Source organism: Pogona vitticeps, chromosome 11, assembly GCF_051106095.1.
Source record: "Pogona vitticeps strain Pit_001003342236 chromosome 11, PviZW2.1, whole genome shotgun sequence".
Lineage (NCBI taxonomy): Eukaryota > Metazoa > Chordata > Lepidosauria > Squamata > Agamidae > Pogona > Pogona vitticeps.
Window position 1 is genome coordinate 8,180,462 of NC_135793.1, and position 18,835 is coordinate 8,199,296.

At 45.3% G+C, this 18,835-nt stretch overlaps 1 protein-coding gene across 4 annotated transcripts in view; it reads left to right on the plus strand.

Annotated features, from left to right (window-relative positions):
• The window catches only part of DRP2 (dystrophin related protein 2), a 67,272-nt gene that overhangs the window by 39,782 nt on the left and 8,655 nt on the right, over window positions 1-18,835 (plus strand). For 3 of the 4 annotated variants that reach the window (XM_072980983.2, XM_072980986.2, XM_072980987.2), the window contains 13 exons: window positions 1,214-1,415; window positions 2,403-2,488; window positions 4,541-4,698; window positions 7,524-7,690; window positions 8,832-8,943; window positions 9,716-9,852; window positions 11,040-11,105; window positions 12,629-12,694; window positions 13,452-13,595; window positions 14,636-14,864; window positions 15,914-16,034; window positions 16,346-16,432; window positions 16,949-17,034. In XM_072980983.2, the coding sequence (XP_072837084.2) occupies window positions 1,214-1,415; window positions 2,403-2,488; window positions 4,541-4,698; window positions 7,524-7,690; window positions 8,832-8,943; window positions 9,716-9,852; window positions 11,040-11,105; window positions 12,629-12,694; window positions 13,452-13,595; window positions 14,636-14,864; window positions 15,914-16,034; window positions 16,346-16,432; window positions 16,949-17,001 (1,628 nt within the window). In that variant the 3' untranslated portion in view covers window positions 17,002-17,034. The remainder of the gene's footprint in view (window positions 1-1,213; window positions 1,416-2,402; window positions 2,489-4,540; window positions 4,699-7,523; window positions 7,691-8,831; window positions 8,944-9,715; window positions 9,853-11,039; window positions 11,106-12,628; window positions 12,695-13,451; window positions 13,596-14,635; window positions 14,865-15,913; window positions 16,035-16,345; window positions 16,433-16,948; window positions 17,035-18,835) is intronic. The other variant, XM_078380742.1, reaches the window with a different exon arrangement.

Genomic DNA, 18,835 nt, shown 5'->3' on the forward strand with positions numbered 1-18,835 from the left:
ATACGATTCCTTTGATTGCCACTCCTCTTGAGAGCCTTGGACAGTTAACAAGGACGGTCAAAACCAGAAATGCCAAATAGCTGAAATCACAAATTTCTAGAAGCATGAATTGTGCAGGCTAAAATATAAGAAAATCAACGTAAACAAGCAGCAGTAAATCAAATGCATGATCCATTATTTGAATAGAAGATGTAGCCATGTTAGTTTTTAAATTTAAAAAAAGTTTAAAAGAAAAAGACTAAAACGTTGTGGCACCTTAAAGACTAACGGCTATATTTTAATGTGAGCTTTCGTGGAAAAGTCCACAAAAGAAGTACAGTAGTCTGAAAAAGTGGACTTTTTGTGGATTTGTCCATGAAAGAAGTCTGGAAAAGTAGACTTGTCTACAAAAGCTCACATTAAAATATAGCAGTTAGTCTTTAAGGTGCCATAACCTTTTTGGTCTTTATTTTGATTGATTGATTGATTGATTGATTGATTGATTGATTGATTGATTGATTGATTGATTGATTGATTGATTGATTGATTGATTGATTGATTGATTGATTGGTTTGGTTTGGTTTGGTTTGGTTTGGTTTGGTTTGGTTTGGTTTGGTTTGGTTTGGTTTTGCTTGGTTTGGTTTTGCTTGGTTTGGGTATACACCTCTGCACCAGGTTACTGTAATTCTGGGACGTTAAAGAAGGAGAAGAAGATCACAGAACTCTGACTCATAATCACACATTTGGACCGTATTAATGTATACATCTTACACATTACTGATTAGTGATGCCTGCGAGCATTTACACAAACAGTGTAACTTTTGGCAGCAAATTGCCATAAGTGAAGAAGTCAGTGGAGACATTATTCATTACATGGTGAGTCACATGACTTGATGCACAACAGATAATGTATAGGGTGACTTCTTCACGGGTAGGGATTCACTGCCAATAATTACACCATTTACGTTATGCCTGCATAAAATGTCTGTAGTTAAAATTAGCTGCTCCATCATGCATACAATGCCTTCGAGGTTGTGTATCATTTAATGGTGATCCAAGAATGGAGGGTGTTGGTTTTTCCCGTTTACCTCTTGTGACACTTCTATATTGACATCTCTTCCGTAGCGTTTGCCTCCAACCTCCTTGTGATGACCTGGATGACATCCCTTTCTTTGTTTCATCTCGCACAATGACACATGTCCTATTCCTGTACTTCTTTGTTTCTTGACCATAGTGGACATGGTGATGCTGCCCACAGCCTTGGAAGTCTTCAATGAGCACGAACTGCAACCCAGTGACCATGTGATGGATGTGGTGGAGGTGATCCACTGCCTGACCGCCCTCTATGAGCGGCTTGAGGAAGAAAGGGGTATTCTAGTAAACGTCCCGCTCTGCGTTGACATGACCCTGAATTGGCTGCTCAATGTTTTTGACAGGTACCTTGTACCAATTACACTACAGGTTGATTCAGTACCTCCAGTCCAGCACTAAGTCTGTAACAAGAGGTGTCCCTTCACAAGTAGGGCATGGTGGTCATTCTTGGTTTGTCCTTAACATCTGAAAGTTTCAGGTAGACACTTTGAACATATTCCTTAAAGCCCATCCTTTTCTAGAGGTGAAAGCATTTGTACTGTCCGTCCAGGATTGTCTGTTACTTCCGTGCTTCCCATTTGTTGCCCCAGAGATCTGGGCTAGAGCTAGTGAGTAAAAGTGGGAAAGAAACCAATTTTTGTTAGACATGGGAGAAATTTCCTCAGGGCAAGAGCTGTTCAACAGGGAGGTGGTGGGCCTTTCTTTGCTGTGGAGGTATTTAAGTAGAGGTATCTGCCATTGACAAATTATCACAATGTCAGAATTGTTGTGTGTGCAAGACAATGACACTGAACAGGGGGTTGGAATAGAGTGCATCTGATTCTGTCTTCTCTGGAGACTCTTGATGAAGAAGACTTGTAAGTGACCTGTAGGGATTGAATTGTAGGGTTTTTTGAACTACAAACCCTGCAATTCCCCATTCTGGAAGTTCTACCTGACAGACTGACCCGACAGAGACATATATAGAGTATGGCTGGCTGATCTGAAGGAAAGACCTAAATTGAAAGGTTTTGAGACCTAGGTAGGCCTAGTTCTGTCCAAGCTTCCAGTTCCTGCCCTGGTGCTAGCTGGGAGCTTTCTTTATCTATCTAGGTAGGTGGGAGCAAAAGTAAGATTAGCAAATCCCCAGTGGGCCATCACACGGCTAATGGTCTGCATTCAGTTTGGATGCCAGTTGTGTAGGTCTCATCTACAGCATGATTTGGATTTATTTCGTCATGCATATTTGAAAGAAACTGTTTACAAGCTGCTCAGCAGGGCAAAAGCTGGGCACCTGTAAACCAAGCAAAGTTGGAGGGACAGTTTTTCAACCTACACCTTTTTCCTTCCAGCGGACGCAGTGGGAAGATGCGGGCCCTCTCCTTCAAAACAGGGATCGCATGCCTGTGTGGTACGGAGGTGAAGGAAAAATTCCAGTGTGAGTCTGCCCGGGGAGAGGGTTAACAAAATAGGAACAGGCAGCTTCCAAATTTGATGATGGTGAAGCGAGACGGGCCCAGAAAGAGCTACCACTGCAACCCGGCCAATCTGTGTATGTCCTGCGTAGCTTCTAGTATTTTGCCGGAGGAAATATGGGCCATCTTGTGCACCAACAACCGTCTTGGTGGGGGGGTGGCTGTAGTTCAGCGGTAAAACAGAGGGTTGTGCATGCATATGGTTGCAGAGGAATTCTGACTGAAACACGGACCAGCACTGCTGATCAGAAGTTTGATAAGAAAGGGCTCGGTGGACTTGTGGGCTGAGTCGGTGTAAGATAGATTCCAGTGTCTTCCTACACTGGGAGAAAACGTCTTTGTACAAGGGGCCCCCTCTCCTCATGTTTGCACCAGTAGCATGGCCTATGTAAAGCATCCCTCTGCAAGCCACTTTGTGTGAGGGAGAAACAACCATCCACTGAGTCTTTAGGACAGACAGTCTCTTTTTTTTTTCATCAGGGACGAGATTAGTCAGTCAGGGTGAGAAGGAAATTTGTACTTTCTTGGCATGCTACTACTCATAACTGCATACTTTCAAGTTGATTCCAACTTACAGCAATCCCTTCCAGGATTTTCAAAGCAGAAAGTACAGTATTCAGAAGTGATTTCCCATTCCCCTCTTCTGGGGTCGCCCTGGGACTCTACAGCTTGCCCAAGGCTACACAGGTTGCCTCTTCTGGGAGGGCCAGTGGAGAATCAAACTCCCAACCTCCGGCTCTGCAGCCAGATACCTAAACCACTGAGCTATCCAGCCAGCTCTTGGCATACTAGTTGAAGTGAAAAGCTTCACTGAAGGTGGAACATTTTGCAAGCCGCTACTTAACAAATATATGATGCTTGGCTATTAGTGTAGCTCTCATGGCTTTCCCCAGTTCTCTGTTAGATTTCCTAATCCCCTTCAGAGAACTTAATGTGAAATTTCCTAGCCCTGCTCTAATGAGAGAGAAAGGGTATTATTTAAAGGCCCAGGCCTGATTGCATCAGAGAGGGTCACTTTAACAGGAGCCATATGTCTTAAAATGGGACTTGGTGTCACTGTGGGTTAAACCGCAGAAGCCTGTGCTGCAGGGTCAGAAGACCAGCAGTCGTAAGATCGAATCCACACGACGGAGTGAGCTCCCATCACTTTGTCCCAGCTCCTCACCAACCTAGCAGTTCGAAAGCATGTAAAAATGTGAGTAGATAAATAGGTACCATCTCGGTGGGAAGGTAAAACGGCATTCCCTAGTCACGCTGGCCACTTGACAATGGAAACTATCTCCGGACAAGCGCTGGCTCTACGGCTTGAAAACAGGATCAGCACCGCCCCCTAGATTCGGACACGACTGGACTAAAAATGTCAAGGGGAACCTTTACCTTTACCTATATCTCTTTAAGCGACCCTTCCATCTGCTAGAGAATCACACCCATCTGGCCCCCAGATTAGACGCTGTACCAAAAACGTCCAGCTTGGGCATGGATCGAGGTCCAGCTGGAGCGCCTTTCCCCATGTGTCGTGTGATTGCCAGGAAACAGATCATGGGGACTGCTCCACAAGTGTTCCAAACTGCAATCTATTTCCCTGTGCCATCACATCCAGAATCTACTAAACCAGATTAATCTGTTTTCAAAGCTGCGTTGGTTAAGAATTTTCTAGAGCAGGTAGCCATATTAGGTTTTTTTCCAGCAAAAAAAAAAAAGAACCAAAAAATGACATCCAAAAATCTTAAAAGTTTTATTTGGCAAAAACATTCATGGGCTTTTGCTCACTTCCTGCATCTGAAGAAGTGGTCAAGTGTCCACCCAAGCTAAGGCCGATAAAACGTGTTAGTCTTAAGGGGTCCCAAGACCTCATCTTGTTTTGGTTTAATAATGAGAAAATGAGTTCTCAGGCCTTTCCCCACCCATGCCTGCCTTTCCCCGTGTTTTGATCATTCCCGCTTGATCCTTTTTCATTTATCTCCTTTCTCTATGGATTTTGCCATGCCTCATGGGATTTCCTCCATGTCCTCCAGATCTCTTCAGCCAAGTGGCCAATGCCAACGGATTCTGTGACCAGCGGCACCTCGGCCTCTTGCTTCACGAAGCCATCCAGGTTCCGCGTCAGCTGGGGGAAGTGGCCGCCTTTGGTGGCAGCAACGTGGAACCCAGCGTCCGCAGCTGCTTTCGCTTTGTGAGTTGACTGCATCAAGGGTGCTTGAACCATGTTGTTGACCGTGCAGGGGAAAAAAATTCCTCGGCAAGGGAATTGCAGCAGTTGGGCAAAGCAAATAGAGCACCTTGCTAGGTTTGTAGGTTACGGTGACTTAGGAGCAGCTTATCTATGACTCCAGCCTGAAGGACTGCCGTAGTGTTTATAAAGGCCTGTTGCCGAGGACTGGAGTCAGTCAGACCAGGATCAAAGGAAAGAGAAGATGGGAAGCCTGGCCATCGTCTGCCCAGCCTTCAGTGTTATGTCATTAAAGCCCTGGATATTTGACGGGCACCTCATCAGCATCACCTAAGAAAGATACTTCTTGTCTCAGACCTCTCACCTGCCCCACCCCTTCACCTAGAAATTACTCAGCATCTATTTCTGCACTGTCATATGTCCATAAATTTAAGTGGCTGAATGTTATCTGGGGCAGATATCTTAAATCAACATGTTGTAATGCCCATGCAAAAGTATCATGATACAGTCGTGCCCCGCTTAGTGATTGCCCCGTATAACGACGAATCCGCATTACGTTGACGTTCGATCGCAAAAACGATGTTTTAATGGGGTTTTTCCGCTTAGCAATGATCGGTTCCCTGCTTCGGGAACCGATTTTTCGCTATACGACAATCAAAACAGCTGATTGTCGGGTTTTCAAAATGGCCGCCGGCTACTCAAAATAGCTCCCCACTGTTTTTAGGAGCCATGTTTCGCTATACAGGCACCTGAAAATGGCCGTCCTTATGGAGGATCTTCGCTGGACGGTGAGTTTTCAGCCCATTGGAACGCACTGAGGGGTTTTCAATGCATCTCAATGGTTTTTTTTCGCTTCATTTGACGACGTTTTCGCTCTACAGCGATTTCACTGGAACGAATTAATGTCGTCAAGTGAGGCACCACTGTATTAATAAAGTTTAGGTGCAGGATATATGTATAATCAGCTATCACCTACCTGTGCAGGAAGATCTTAGATCTGGGGTGAGTGAAGTGGAGGTCAGGGTTCCTGCACCTTTAATAGGTGTGTAGAAGAGAAATGATAACAAGTTTAGTGTACATGAAATGCTACATCTCTCCCATCTCTTGAAGTTACCCCACCACTGCTTTTGTTCTTGTGTGATCATGCTACTCCAGAGGTCCAGAGGCTGCATATACTCATTTCTGGACTTTGGAGGGTTGGCTCCCCTCCTACGACTCCCTCTGCCCCAAATTCCTAAACCGATATAGATAAAGGACTTTGTAGGGTTGACCCCAGGAAAAGAGACTTTTCGCTGGTGACCTGCTAGCTGTAGAATTCCTTCCACCCTTGTTGTCCTTCATGCCCCAGGCAAAAATATTTTCAGTTTAATAAACTTTTTATTCTTAATCTTGATTTCAGCCGTTGCTTTCATGCTGTGTTGAGATCTCCTGCCTTTTTAAATTTTTGCAAAAACTGCTGTTTTTTTTTTTTTTTTGGATTAGTGATATTAATCCTGTTGTTTCTGCATTTTCTTTTTGTATAAAACCACCCTGGGAAGTTAATTGAAGTGCCTTATAAAAAGGGCTACAATGAATAATTAAGTACACCATGTTTAATCTAAAATAATTTGAGTATGCTAAATCATTTCAATTGCAATTTCTCTAGTTCAGGAAGCTATAGTCAGTTTGGAAGAAAGGAGTCACAAAACTCATGAGCAGCCTTATGATTTGCTCTTTTGGGTCAGCCTTCCCCACCCCCAATATGGTACCCTTCTGAAGTGTTGGCTAGACATGGGCTTTTCACATCTAAATAAAAGATCCCAAACACAAAAGAATTACAGTAATACGTAATTCATAGTATGTGAAGAATTGCCACAAAAGAGACTCTAAAACACAAATGTTTCATATTTATGAATGGAGGTGGTGGTTTCATGTCTCTTTTGTGTTCCCTCTTTCATGTAACCTTTTGCTTTGGCTGAAAAAAAAATCACCTGATAAATTTTTCATCCAATAGCATTGTGAGGTACATCAGCAGCCAATCAGAACATTCAGGGGAGTGGGTATTTTGAATCTGTAAAAAGATCTGGAACCTAGTAAGGAGTGCTCTTTGCTTCAATTACTCATCGCGGGATTGATGTGTGGTAAGCAGATAGTGCCCTCCATCTTAGATCGCTGCCTACCTGCCTGTCTACTCTGCATCCAACTTGGATCCATTCCTTTTTCCCCCCTTTGGTCTTCGTTCTGGCAGAGTTTCCCCCATTGCTTTGGATTATTTTTGCTGCTACCAGGCAGCCTGCCTGCACTAGCATTTGTCCTTGGGATAATTTGGGGGGATTTTTTTTCTACTTGATTTATTTGCAGATTCCCCCCCCCTCCCTCTGTGTGTGTGTGTGTGTGTGTGTGTTTCACCTTTATTTCCCATTTTCTTGGTTTTTGGGAGAAAGACTGTGTGGTGTTTGCTGTCGTTGTTTTAATTTTGCTATCTTTTCCAGGCGTGTTGGAGGAGATGCTTTCCCAGTTTGATTCATGTTTTTTTAAAAAATTCTTATTTGGTAATTGTTATAAGTGGGGAACGATGAACGGCTAACCTGAAAGAGGCTTCTGCTTTTGTATAAAGCAAAAGGATTGGTACACTACGAAAATGAAAATGAAAAATATACGTACCTCCTGAAAAAAAAACAAAATGAAAGAAACATGAAAAAATTTGTTGCTGCTCACATCTGTCATGTTGGCTACTCAAGCGACAAATCATGGGAGCTGTCACCCAAATACATTGGGAGGGCACCAGGTTGGGAAAGTGTTGAGTTATGGACAGTGTTGAGTTCCTTCCCTTCCTTATCTTCCTCTAGGGAAATGGGAAGCCAACCATCGAGGCTGCCCAGTTCTTGGAATGGGCTAACCTGGAGCCACAGTCGATGGTGTGGATGGCAGTCCTTCACCGAGTGACCCTTGCCGAGCAAGTAAAACACCAGACTAAGTGCTCGGTCTGCCGGCAGTGCCCGATCAAAGGCTTCAGGTATGGAGAGTGTCTGCGTGGACAGTTCTGCTGGAGATCTGTCCTGGGGAAACGGCATGATTCAAGCAATATATTCATCACCATCAGCCCCACCTGTAGGAACAGCCTCCTCAAGGTTGCCAGCTGTTATCTGTTCTTCATTGTAGAGCAAACTCTCCTGGCACAGTGACAGCTGCTCCTGACGGGAAGGGTGACTCACTCATTCTGCCTTTTCCCCTTAGAGCTGAGGTCCCCATACCCCAGTCCGTGGCCCAGTGCCGGTCCGTGACCTGAGCTGGACTGGGCCGCGGAGACATACCTCCCATCCCCCCCCAAACGCACTCACCCCTGCACAACTGATTTGCGTATGTGCATGCTCCGCACTACTATTTACACTTGTGCACGTGTAAATGCTGTGCCGCCATTTGCACATGTGCATGAGCGCACAATTCATTTGTGCGAGAGAGCGCATGCACTTATTCACACATTCACACGAGCGCAGTGGTGCCCCGCCTTCCCGACCCAGTCTGTGGGGTGAAAAAGGTTGGGGACCCCTGCCTTAGACTTAGAGCATAAGACCAAAGGCTTTCTCCAGCCAAACCTAAGTGGCCATTAGGTAACTAGTGTCCTATCTAAATCCTTTCAACAATCTGTAAGCTTGCTAAGGTTAATAAAAGGGACCTCTCAGGGTGTCGCCCTGGGGCTCCGCTGGCTCAGACATCTGGTTGTGGACTCCTCATTAACTTCTCTCTAAAGCTAATTGCCTTCTCTTTGTTCTGTGATCACCTTCCTCATTAGCCTTTTAGTTTCGCGGTCACCTACAACCACCACCGTTCCTAAATCCAATAAAAATAGCACAACAAGCAGAAGGCTCTTCTGGAATCTTTCTGGCTAAAATGCTTATTTTCTGTGTGACGGATTTTTTCATCCTTTAATGAACCTTCCCGTTAGAGCTTGGAAAAATTTTTCAGACAACAGCGCACAGAATTCCCTCGCCCCCCGATGTCTGCTGTAACTATAGTATTCAAAAGTAACTTTTTCCAAGTTCTGCCTGAAAGGCATGCATGCCCAACCTTGAGCTGGTGCTGTCTATTGAAAACGGTGCCAGCTGATTCAGCCACCGGTTGCCAGAACCAACCTTGGCTGTCATCTCTTGTTCTAGATACCGCAGCTTGAAGCAATTCAACGTGGACATCTGCCAGACCTGCTTTTTGACGGGGCGAGCCAGCAAAGGGAACAAGCTTCATTACCCCATTATGGAGTACTACACGCCAGTAAGACAGATGGAGTTACCTGGGACGACTTGATTGCGAATACTAACTTGAGCTATGTGGTACCAGTGGTTCTTGACCTTCAGGTCCTCCAAATGGTTTGGTCTTCACCTCCCACGGCCTCTCAACCTTGTCCATACCGGCTGGGGCTTCTGGGAGAGGAAATCCATCAACATCTGGAGAGCCAAATGCTGAGAATCGGTGCATGAAGCTATCTCTGTCATTACTACAGAGCTGTTTTAGGAGCCTGGCTCTGAAGCTGTCTTCTGGGTCCAGGCACATCATCTTAGAACAGCAGAGCTGGAAGGGGACCCTGGAGGTCATCGAATCCAGCCTCTGTCAAAGAGGCCCAGTGGGGGAATCGAACTCCCAACCTCTGGCTCCACAGCCAGAGACCTCAACTGCTGAGCTATCCAGCACACAGAACTATGTGTTAAAGAAGCTAATTTAAAGGATGACGATGATGCTTTAGACATACTTAGTGGTGGAAAAACTAGGGGGACACAGGGACACGGCTGTAGGACATTTCTCAGAACAGGTAGCCAAAGTTTTAGAATTTTATTTAGAACAAATTAGCCTACAGGAGGTTGGAGAACAAGAGAAATGATGAAACAAAAGCTATTTACTACTTTTCTTTGAGGAAGGGGGGGCTGTCCTACCAATGCAAGAAGTATAAAGAGTAGCTCTGCTTTGCATGGTTGATGGCATGATTATTTGGAAGCTGGCCTCTAATCCACTGGGATCTCGTTTTACGCTCCTCTCCATCTCACTGCAGACCACCTCTAGCGAGAACATGAGGGACTTTGCCACCACTCTGAAAAACAAGTTTCGGTCCAAGCAGTATTTCAGCAAGCATCCCCAGCGAGGTTACCTCCCAGTCCAGTCTGTCCTGGAGGCCGACTTCATTGAAACGTAAGTAGCAGGTTGACTGGCGATCACTTTTCCTTGTGTGCAGTGCGGTGGAAGAAACTGGCCAAATGGGTTTGATCCAAGCAAAGAATTCTGGGAAGCAAGGAATTCTCCAAGGCCACACAGGCTGGCTCTTCTGGGAGGCCCAGTGGGGGAATCGAACTCCCAACCTCTGGCTCCGCAGCCAGAGATTTAAACCACTGAGCTATCAAACCATGAAGAAATCACGTTGCACGTCTCTGCTGTGGACATATTGCGTACCATGTATGGAAAGTGACGGCACAGAAGGGATTGACTATGAAATACAGTGGTGCCTCGCTTAACGAGCGCACCGTATAACGACGAAATCGCATAGCGATCTCTTTTTTGAGATCGCTAATGCGATCTCTTACCTATGGCCAAAACTCACATTGCGAAGATCGCTAAGCGTTTCGCTTACCGATCTTTGCATTGCAACGCCGGGAAATCAGCTGTTCGGCGGCTCCAAAATGGCCGCCGGACGACCCAAAATGGCCACCGGACGACCCAAATTGGCCGTCGCAACCATTTTCGCACCCTGCCCTCGCTTACCGAGGGCGCGAAAATGGCGGCACTATGAGGAAACTTCGCTTAACGGTGAGTATAGAAGCCATTGGAACACATTAAACTAAGTTTAATGCGTTCCAATGGCATTTTGCGTCCCGTTTAGCGATGTTTCCTCATAGCGAGGGTTAATCCGGAACGGTTTAACCTCGCTATGCAGGGCACCACTGTACACAGTTGCTATCTGTAAGGGGAAACAGTAAAATACTCCATAGTTCCGGCTTGAGGAATCTAGTTTTTATTAGAACCCCAAGATCTTGTCCCCAGAGCCTGGTGCAAAAGACATGAATTTAAAATTAAAGATCTATGAACATAGGAGTCTGTCCTGAGCACCCGAGGTGAACGGCACCTCACAATCTGCCTGCACAACGATGTGCTTCTGGTTACCTCAAGCTTTCTTCCTTTCCACATTATGATTTAAGATATAAAGAGAGTTGTCTTGTTGTTCCTTTGGGTGTTAAACATCTGACAATCAAAAATCCCCTTGCCTGTACACTGCAAGTCACTCAGAGGCCTCTCAGTGGCTCCCAGCCTCTCTGAAGTCACTTTGTGTGGCAGCTGAGAATCTCACCCTTGAATTTTTCCTGTCCCCTTTATGTCTCTTCTAGGCCAGCTTCCTCTCCGATGTTACCTCATGCGGACACCCACTCTCGGATTGAACACTTCGCCAGCAGGTGCCCTTAAGTGACAAGAAGGATGGGTTTTGTTGGGCGAGAGGCAGCAGCAGATACGGAGAGAAAGGACAGGCCGCTATAGCAGCAGAACCCTGGATTCTGCGGATGCCTTTCGTTGCTTGCAGGAGGGGCTGTAGCTCAGTGTCAGAGCGCCTGCTGTGAATGTACGGGGTCCTCCAAGGGTATACGTTTCGGGTTAAAAGAAGGTGCCTCTGAAAGACTTCTGTCTGAGAATCCAGAGAGCCTACTGCCAATCCAGATAGTCACTTCTGGCTTAGATGGGCAAAGATTTGTGTGACCATGCAATCAGACGGTGATATCGGATTGTGTTGAATCGTGCTGGAAAGAGTCACTTCATTGGGTGTGGTCTCCCTTAAAGTGATCTTTCTGGGCACATGAGATAAGGTCCCCATCACTCCAGTCCTGCACCGAAAGAAGGGTATTCCAGCCACTGGACCAGAAAGGTCTGGATTGGGCATGGGACAGAGTCAAGTTGAGCCATGATTTCCAGTACATTGTCTGTTCACTGGAAGACAGCATGAATTGGACCACAAGTGGTCCAAAATGTAAGCTGTAGTGCTGTTTGATCACATCCCAAGGATGGTTTAATGTCTTCATGCCTGTCGTCATCATCATCATCCTGTACCATTTAGTTAATGCTGATTCATGGGGACCCTTTTCAGAGTTTTCCAGGTAGAGAATACTCAAAAGTGCTTTACCCTTCCCTTCCTCTAGGGGCAACCTTGGGACTGTGCAGCTGGCCCAAGGCCACCCAGGCTGGCTCTTCTCCTGGGAGCCACAAAGGGAAATAAAACTGCCAACCTCTGGCTCTGAGCTATTGATGCCTGTCTTACGAAGGCCCATAACCCAGTGGGTAGGACACATGCTGTGCACACTAAAGGTCTCTCGTTCACTCTCCTGGGTAGGGCTTGGAAAGACCTCTGGCTGTTCCCTTGGAGAACTGTTTCCGGACATTGTAGGCAGTGCTGAAGGTGGTGGTAGCGATGGCACCATTTCCTGTGTTGCACTGCAGTTGCATCAAGACTGACGGGAGAGTTCAGTGGCATTCCACCAAGCCAGCGATATGATGGGTGGGCGATAGAAAGCCAAAACCTGGGTGGGCCAGATGGAAGGCATGTCTGGGAGTCAGGGGGGTGTTCTTTTCCTGCTTGAAAACAAGAGACTGGCTTCCTAGACTAGGACATGTTCATCTTGGCTGCTAATGTCACGGCAACAAAATAGAGCCACTTTGTTCAGGAGCAGTATACCCCTAAATGTTAGCTGTGGTGGATCTTGGAGAGGCATTTTGCTGGTTGGTTACTAGAATCAGAAATCTGGACTAGATGGGCCTCTTTTTTTGGTCTGATCCAACCAGAGGCCATTTTAGACCTCCTCATTTGGAGGGAACCACTTAGGGGTTCTAACCACACGAGATGGGCCCCTGCTGGGGCATTCCTTAAGGGTCTTCCTGCCCTTGGTGCATCTGTCCCTTCTGTTCATTGGTCTTGTTCTCTCCTCCGTAGGCTTGCAGAGATGGAAAGCCAAAATTCTTCCTTTTACAATGACAGCCTTTCTCCAGATGATAGCCTGTGAGTTGCTGTTTCCTTTTTGTTGTTGTTATTGTTGTTGCTTCTGTTTTTGCCTACTCTGTGAGAAGTGGGAGACACCTGTTAAGCTGAAGGGAGGGAGATGCGTCTGCCCCAGCCCAGCCTTCCCCAAACGGCTGCCTTCTAAATGTGTTGACAGTGATGGTAGTGAAGAACATGGTCAGTTTGGAAGTAGGGGGGCATCCTTCCGACAGCCCCCATTGCAACCCCACCCCAGAACGAGAGTCCAAACAGGCAGGCTGCGCATGAACAATTAAGGGGCAGGTCTTTTTGTAAAGATAAAGCCTCTTAATTTCCCCTTCAAGAACAGACCACCATCTGTTCTTTACACTATGACAGGGATTCTTTACAACAATATATTGTTTCCAAAAAAATCTGTTTCTCTCCCAGCTACTGGAAAGTTTGCACGCAGATTCAGAGGGGACCCTGAACCTTGGGAGGAGTGGCACACAATGTCATCATCCCTGCTAATTTAAAAAAAAAATCTTGGGACTCTGACCCTATGAGACCTGGCTCCACTACACCACTGGAGGTTGACTACAACTCCTATCAGCACAGACTGGCCAGGATGTCTGGAGATTATGGGATTTATATTGGACATCTTTGGAAAGCATCTCGTTGGGCAAGACTCTCCTAGTACACAATTAGTGATCCTATTACTTTGGGTAACCTGTGATGCCGTGTTATGAATGTATCTTCTCTGCTATCACCGCCTCACTTACAGCTGTGTCCCCAACAGAGATGAAGACCAGTATCTCTTGCGCCATTCCAGCCCCATCACGGACCGAGAACCCGTCAGCGCTCAGCCGCCCCAGGACGGCACCCAAACAGATGACAAAGGCGAACTGGAGAGAATCTTGGCTCACCTTGAGGATGAAAACAGGTAAGGGGGGTGTGGCCAAAAGTGTTCTTATCAGGTTTCTTGTTATCCCCCTGGAGATGTAAAGGGCTAGTAGAGCATCTTTGAAAGAGGCAAGTCTAAATGGAAGAGACGTCCAGTGTTAGCATGGTTAAATAACGTTGGGAAACTGTCAACTAGATAGGGGGGAAACGGGACTAATTGTTATGGAACTGCAGGTTGTTTGATATTTGCAAAGAATTGGAAAAAATAATAATCAATTGATGTTGGAAGAATGATATGATGAGATGTTGAACCAAGCTATTAACGATAAATTAACTTGTGAATTGAAAAGTTAGAAAAGGGTGATTGAAGGAAAATAGTTTCAATGGGATTTGGAACTCTTATATAGAATGCATATTTACAAAACATAAAAACATATTTACCCCAACACAAGAATCATTCCATTTTTGGAAAGAGACGGAGCATATGATATAAATTAAGATGAAACATATTGATGAGAATATATATATGTATACATTTATATTCCCGATGGCAGTGGGTTACACTGTATATTTGAGTTGTGATTCTATTTGTCATTTTTGTTACACAATTTTTTAAAAAAAAAATTAAATAATTTTTTAAAATGGAACATAAGTACTTAAAGTACTGTAGAACCCCTGTATCTGTGAGAAATTGGTTCTAATCCTCCACCACCCCACAGATGCTTAAAAAAAAACAGATTACAGCAAACACTATTTTAATAGTGAACGCTGTACACATGGTCTCTGGCTCTCTAGTGGCCAGTTCTGGTAACTTCATCTTTTGAAACATATTTCTAGGGTTTCTCTTTTAATGTTTTTAGACCGTGGATAAGTGAATCAGTGGATACTGATCCTGTGGATAAGGGGGCCTACTATACAAGAGGCTTAGACACAAAGCCTTTGCTCCCAACTGTCTTGAGCTAATGTTGTCCTTTCTGGGTGAAACACCAACACGCCAAGATATTTGATACGGGCTTAGTGCTGGCAAGCTCCTGTTTCTTCCTCAGCTGTATTTTTAGTTGCTTTTTATTTTTACCTCAGAGTTCTCCAAGGAGAGCTGAGGCGCCTGAAATGGCAGCATGAGGAGGCGGCAGCCACGGCAGAAGGAACTCCGGAAATGGCTCAGGATCCGCATAACGAGGAACTGCTGGCGGAGGCCCGGATCCTTCGACAGCACAAGAGCCGTTTGGAGACACGGATGCAGATCCTGGAAGACCACAACAAGCAGCTTGAATCTCAGTTGCAGCGCTTGAGAGAGCTGCTGCTGCAGGTGAGGGTCACACCTGGAGCCAGAGGGATGTTCTCCACCTGCTTTGAACATTCACCTTCAATTGACTTTGCTAGCTGGTGTCTCAGAACAGCCTCTAAAACTTAGTTCATCATCCAAGCATTTCGGTGAACTGCTTGAATGGAAAGAAAAAAAAAGACACACTAGAGTAAATCCTACAGAAATATCAACTTGAGTGGTTATCAGCACATCTGTTGGTAATATCTTGAGTCATAGACAAACATCATGAGATGTTTCCAGAGGACTTAAGTACGTTTCACCAGACAGTCAAACCTGATGCACCTAGAATAGCATGCATCACTGATGCACTTACATGCTAAAAATGAGAACAAAACACACAGAGATAAACATTTTAAAAACTCTGGAAGTTACAGTTACAGGAAGCCAGAATATCGGGGAAAACGTCCTTAACTGTTAGAGCAGTACAACAGTGGAACCCAGGACCTCAAGAGGTAGTGAGTGCTCCAACGCCTGAGGTAATTCAAGAGAAATTTAGACCACCACCTGGCAGATATCCTTTGATTTATAGTCCTGCCTTGGAGCAGGGGTTGGACCCGATGGCCATATTATAGCCCCCTTCCAACTTTATGATTCTATAAAAACCGTCAGTGGATGCATCCCTGAGGCGGAGAAATGAATGAAGCAGGAGTTTAACATCAGATTTTGTTGCAGGAAAAAGTGGGCAGGAGAAGGGTAGCAGTGATTTCCATTGTTTAACTGTGTTTCCTGTGTGCAGGACAATATCCTTCCATCTGTCTGCCACCGTTCACCTCCATGGGGTGACACCATGAAGTAGTATTATTAGTGGGTATCTGAGGCATGATTTTGTACACCTCTATTGTGTTTTCCCCAACCCACCAGGTTACTCTTTTCCCCCCCTCGGGTAAGGCAACCCAGATGTTGTAACCCTTTCCTCATAGGAAGTCTCTAGCTCCATCATCATTCTGCCCTCTGTCCTGCAGGGAAGAGGAACACGCACCAGGTGAGAAGCTGCTGAGAACTTTCCTTAATCTCTGTCTTCCTTTTCCCAGCCCCCAGCAGATGCCAAAGGAGATACCTCTGCAGCCTCATCCTTGGCCTCTTCTCCTCATCCATCTGAGGGGAGTCAGCTCAAGGAGAAAGACTCCAGCACCCCAAACACAGAAACAGCAGGTGGGGCTTTTTGGTTCTGTTGCCTCTCCCCCATCACCCCCCCCAAGACTAGAGAGGGGGCAGCTGAGTTTCCTCCTGAGATGTTTTGTTTCTGTTCCTGATAAGAACAGACAGAGGTTTCCCTGTTGCTACAGATGGCTTTTAAATTCTCTTCTTGAAACTGGAGGACAGCCCGTTTTCATTCTTTCTCTCCTAGAGCCCAGATAGGAGACCAATTGATAGTTGGCAATGATAGGTCAAATCTTGAAAGCATTCTCTCTCTCTCTCTCTCTCTCTCTCTCTCTCTCCTTCCTCAATTTCCTTCTTCATAGATGAAGGGGAGGTGAGTACTCAAGACGTCAGTCTGTGTCTGGAGGATATCATGGAGAAGCTACGGAATGCTTTTCCCAACTCTGGAGGTACAGTGTGTGAAATTGTTTGGGTCTAGCTCCATATTACCTTGGCCACCATCTCTTGTGGGGCAGTCTGGTCTTCCACTAGTGGTCAGGGCTGGAGGAAAATGTTGGGTTCATCCAGCAGGTCCTACATGAAATAAAGACATACAGATGCACAAAATTCCACGTGTACTGTAAATATTACCGTAGCTTTACAGATAACAATTCATGTCACTGTCCAAAACAGTGGTTCCCAAATTTGGGTCCCCAGATGTTTTTGGACTACAACTCCCAGAAATCCTGGACAGCACAGAGAGTGGTGAAGGCTTCTGGGAGTTTTAGTCCAAGAACACCTGGGGACCCATTGACGCAGGGGGTTCTGGGACCTGCAGTTCTGCAAGGGTTCTAAGGTTTGTTTGTTCCCTTGGCAACAAGGGAATGGGCTTTTAGGTTCCTTTAACGAAAACCCACAGGCAATTAACAAGGCTTGGTTTGTGATTTAGACCTGTCCTGAGTCGTGATCCCCTTTTCTTCTCACAGGAGAGAGGCCACATCCCTTGGCTTTCCTGAAGAAATCTCTCAAGTTCTCCTAGAGGCCTTTCACATCTAAGAATGGGCAGCAGCTGGTATTAGCCTCTGTGTTAAGACTTGCTCCTGGCCTGTCTGCTTATGATGTTGGCGTCTAGCATCCCAAATCTCTAACTTTGTCTTATTGCTTAACAGCTTGTTGGTCTTAATTTGATGGTGTAGCTATGACCTTCCTTTCACCTTGCCATGGAATCAACATGAAACGTTTTTATCCACATCTCTTGGGCAAAATCCTGATGAAAATACATGGGGGAAATATGTGACTGAGCATTTTATTGGTATTTCAGAATATTTTGTTAGGAGTAAATGTCCTCTAGGATGAAGTGTGGTGTAGTGGTGAGTGATGGACCAGGATTCAGGAGATCTGGATTCTAATCCTCACTCAACCATGAAAGCTCACTGGGGGTGCATAACTGGTAAATTCACTTCTTAACACCTCACTTTCCTTGAAAGTCTTATTAGGGTAGCTATAGGTAAGTTTCAGCTTGAAGATACATAACAACAAATCTCACCACCACCACTATCATATTTGTTGTCTGCGTCTACAGGACCTTGTAAGTGAGCAAAGGCAGTGTACTTTATTTAATTCACATGGCTAATATAGCCAAGAATAATTCATAGTGAGCCAAGTGAACCAGTGAGTTATTGGAGGGATTTTGGTTAATTCCTTTTTGATTAGCTGAGCATAAAGTATAAAAACATAAACAACTGCGCCGTAAAGAAAATATGAAGGAGAATAGCTGTAAATCCCATTTTCCACCCAGCCCCCCTGTTCACACAGAAACTAGCTCTTTGCTTATAAAAATCACTTCTACAAGTAGCTTAGGTAGAAAAAGGAAAACATCTTTACTTACAGGTGAACTTCAGTTACAACCAGAAGAATAAAAGCATAAAATGGGGTTGGATCTCACAACTATTCGGAAGAGGAAGAAATCCATGCAACTGTATGGTCTGGAGGTCAGGAACCAGACAGAGCAAAAGCAAAGCAATTGGAAGCAAACAGATAGGAAGCAGGAGCAGGATCTTGCCTCAAGCCTGGCAAAGGGGGGATACTTTGATAATTGGTTAGTGGCAGAATACAGTCGCCTTAGTTTGTGCAAAAACTCTCTTCTACTGAAATGAAGCACCAAGCTGCATACAAGAGTGATAATTTCTGCAACATACTCTGATATAGGATAAGGCATTTTTCCATGGCTCCAAAAGACTGTTTTGTCTTTAAGATTAAATTTGGAAGGAAAATGCCTCTCTGAAGTTTTAGCCAACAGTGACTGTTCACATAATTAATTAATTGTTGCCTGGAGCATCGCAAATCACAGCCCCCCTCCCCCTTCCGGGAGCAGTTTTTACAGAACTTAAATGGATATAAGAATGCAATGCAGTAAATGCTCTGAAAATACTGCCTGTTGGATCACTATTCAGTGTTCTGGTGTATCCACATTTCTGTTTGCTGAGAAGGCCGGAGGTAGTTGAGCTCACGCCTCAAGAGACAACTCCAGCGCAACTCCTGTTTGAAACGGAGGCTGCATATGTGCCTAGCACAGCAGTCTCAAGCTGGATAAATATTACAAGCTGGCAAGTCAGATTGCCTGGGTCGTATTCTCAAAGGACCCCATCATTACCAGATCTGCCCTCTAGCTGGAGATTCCAGTCACTGAAAAGCAGATTTCCCACACATTTTATCCCAGGAACTGCCCAGAGAATGTTCTGAATGCCGTCTTTGAACCAGGAAACTCCATGTATTATAGCTTAATACCTTTCCATGTAATGCTTATTCCTTGTTCATAATGAGAGGCATGTGCTGTCATGTTGATTCCATCTTATGGCAATTGTTCCAAGTGT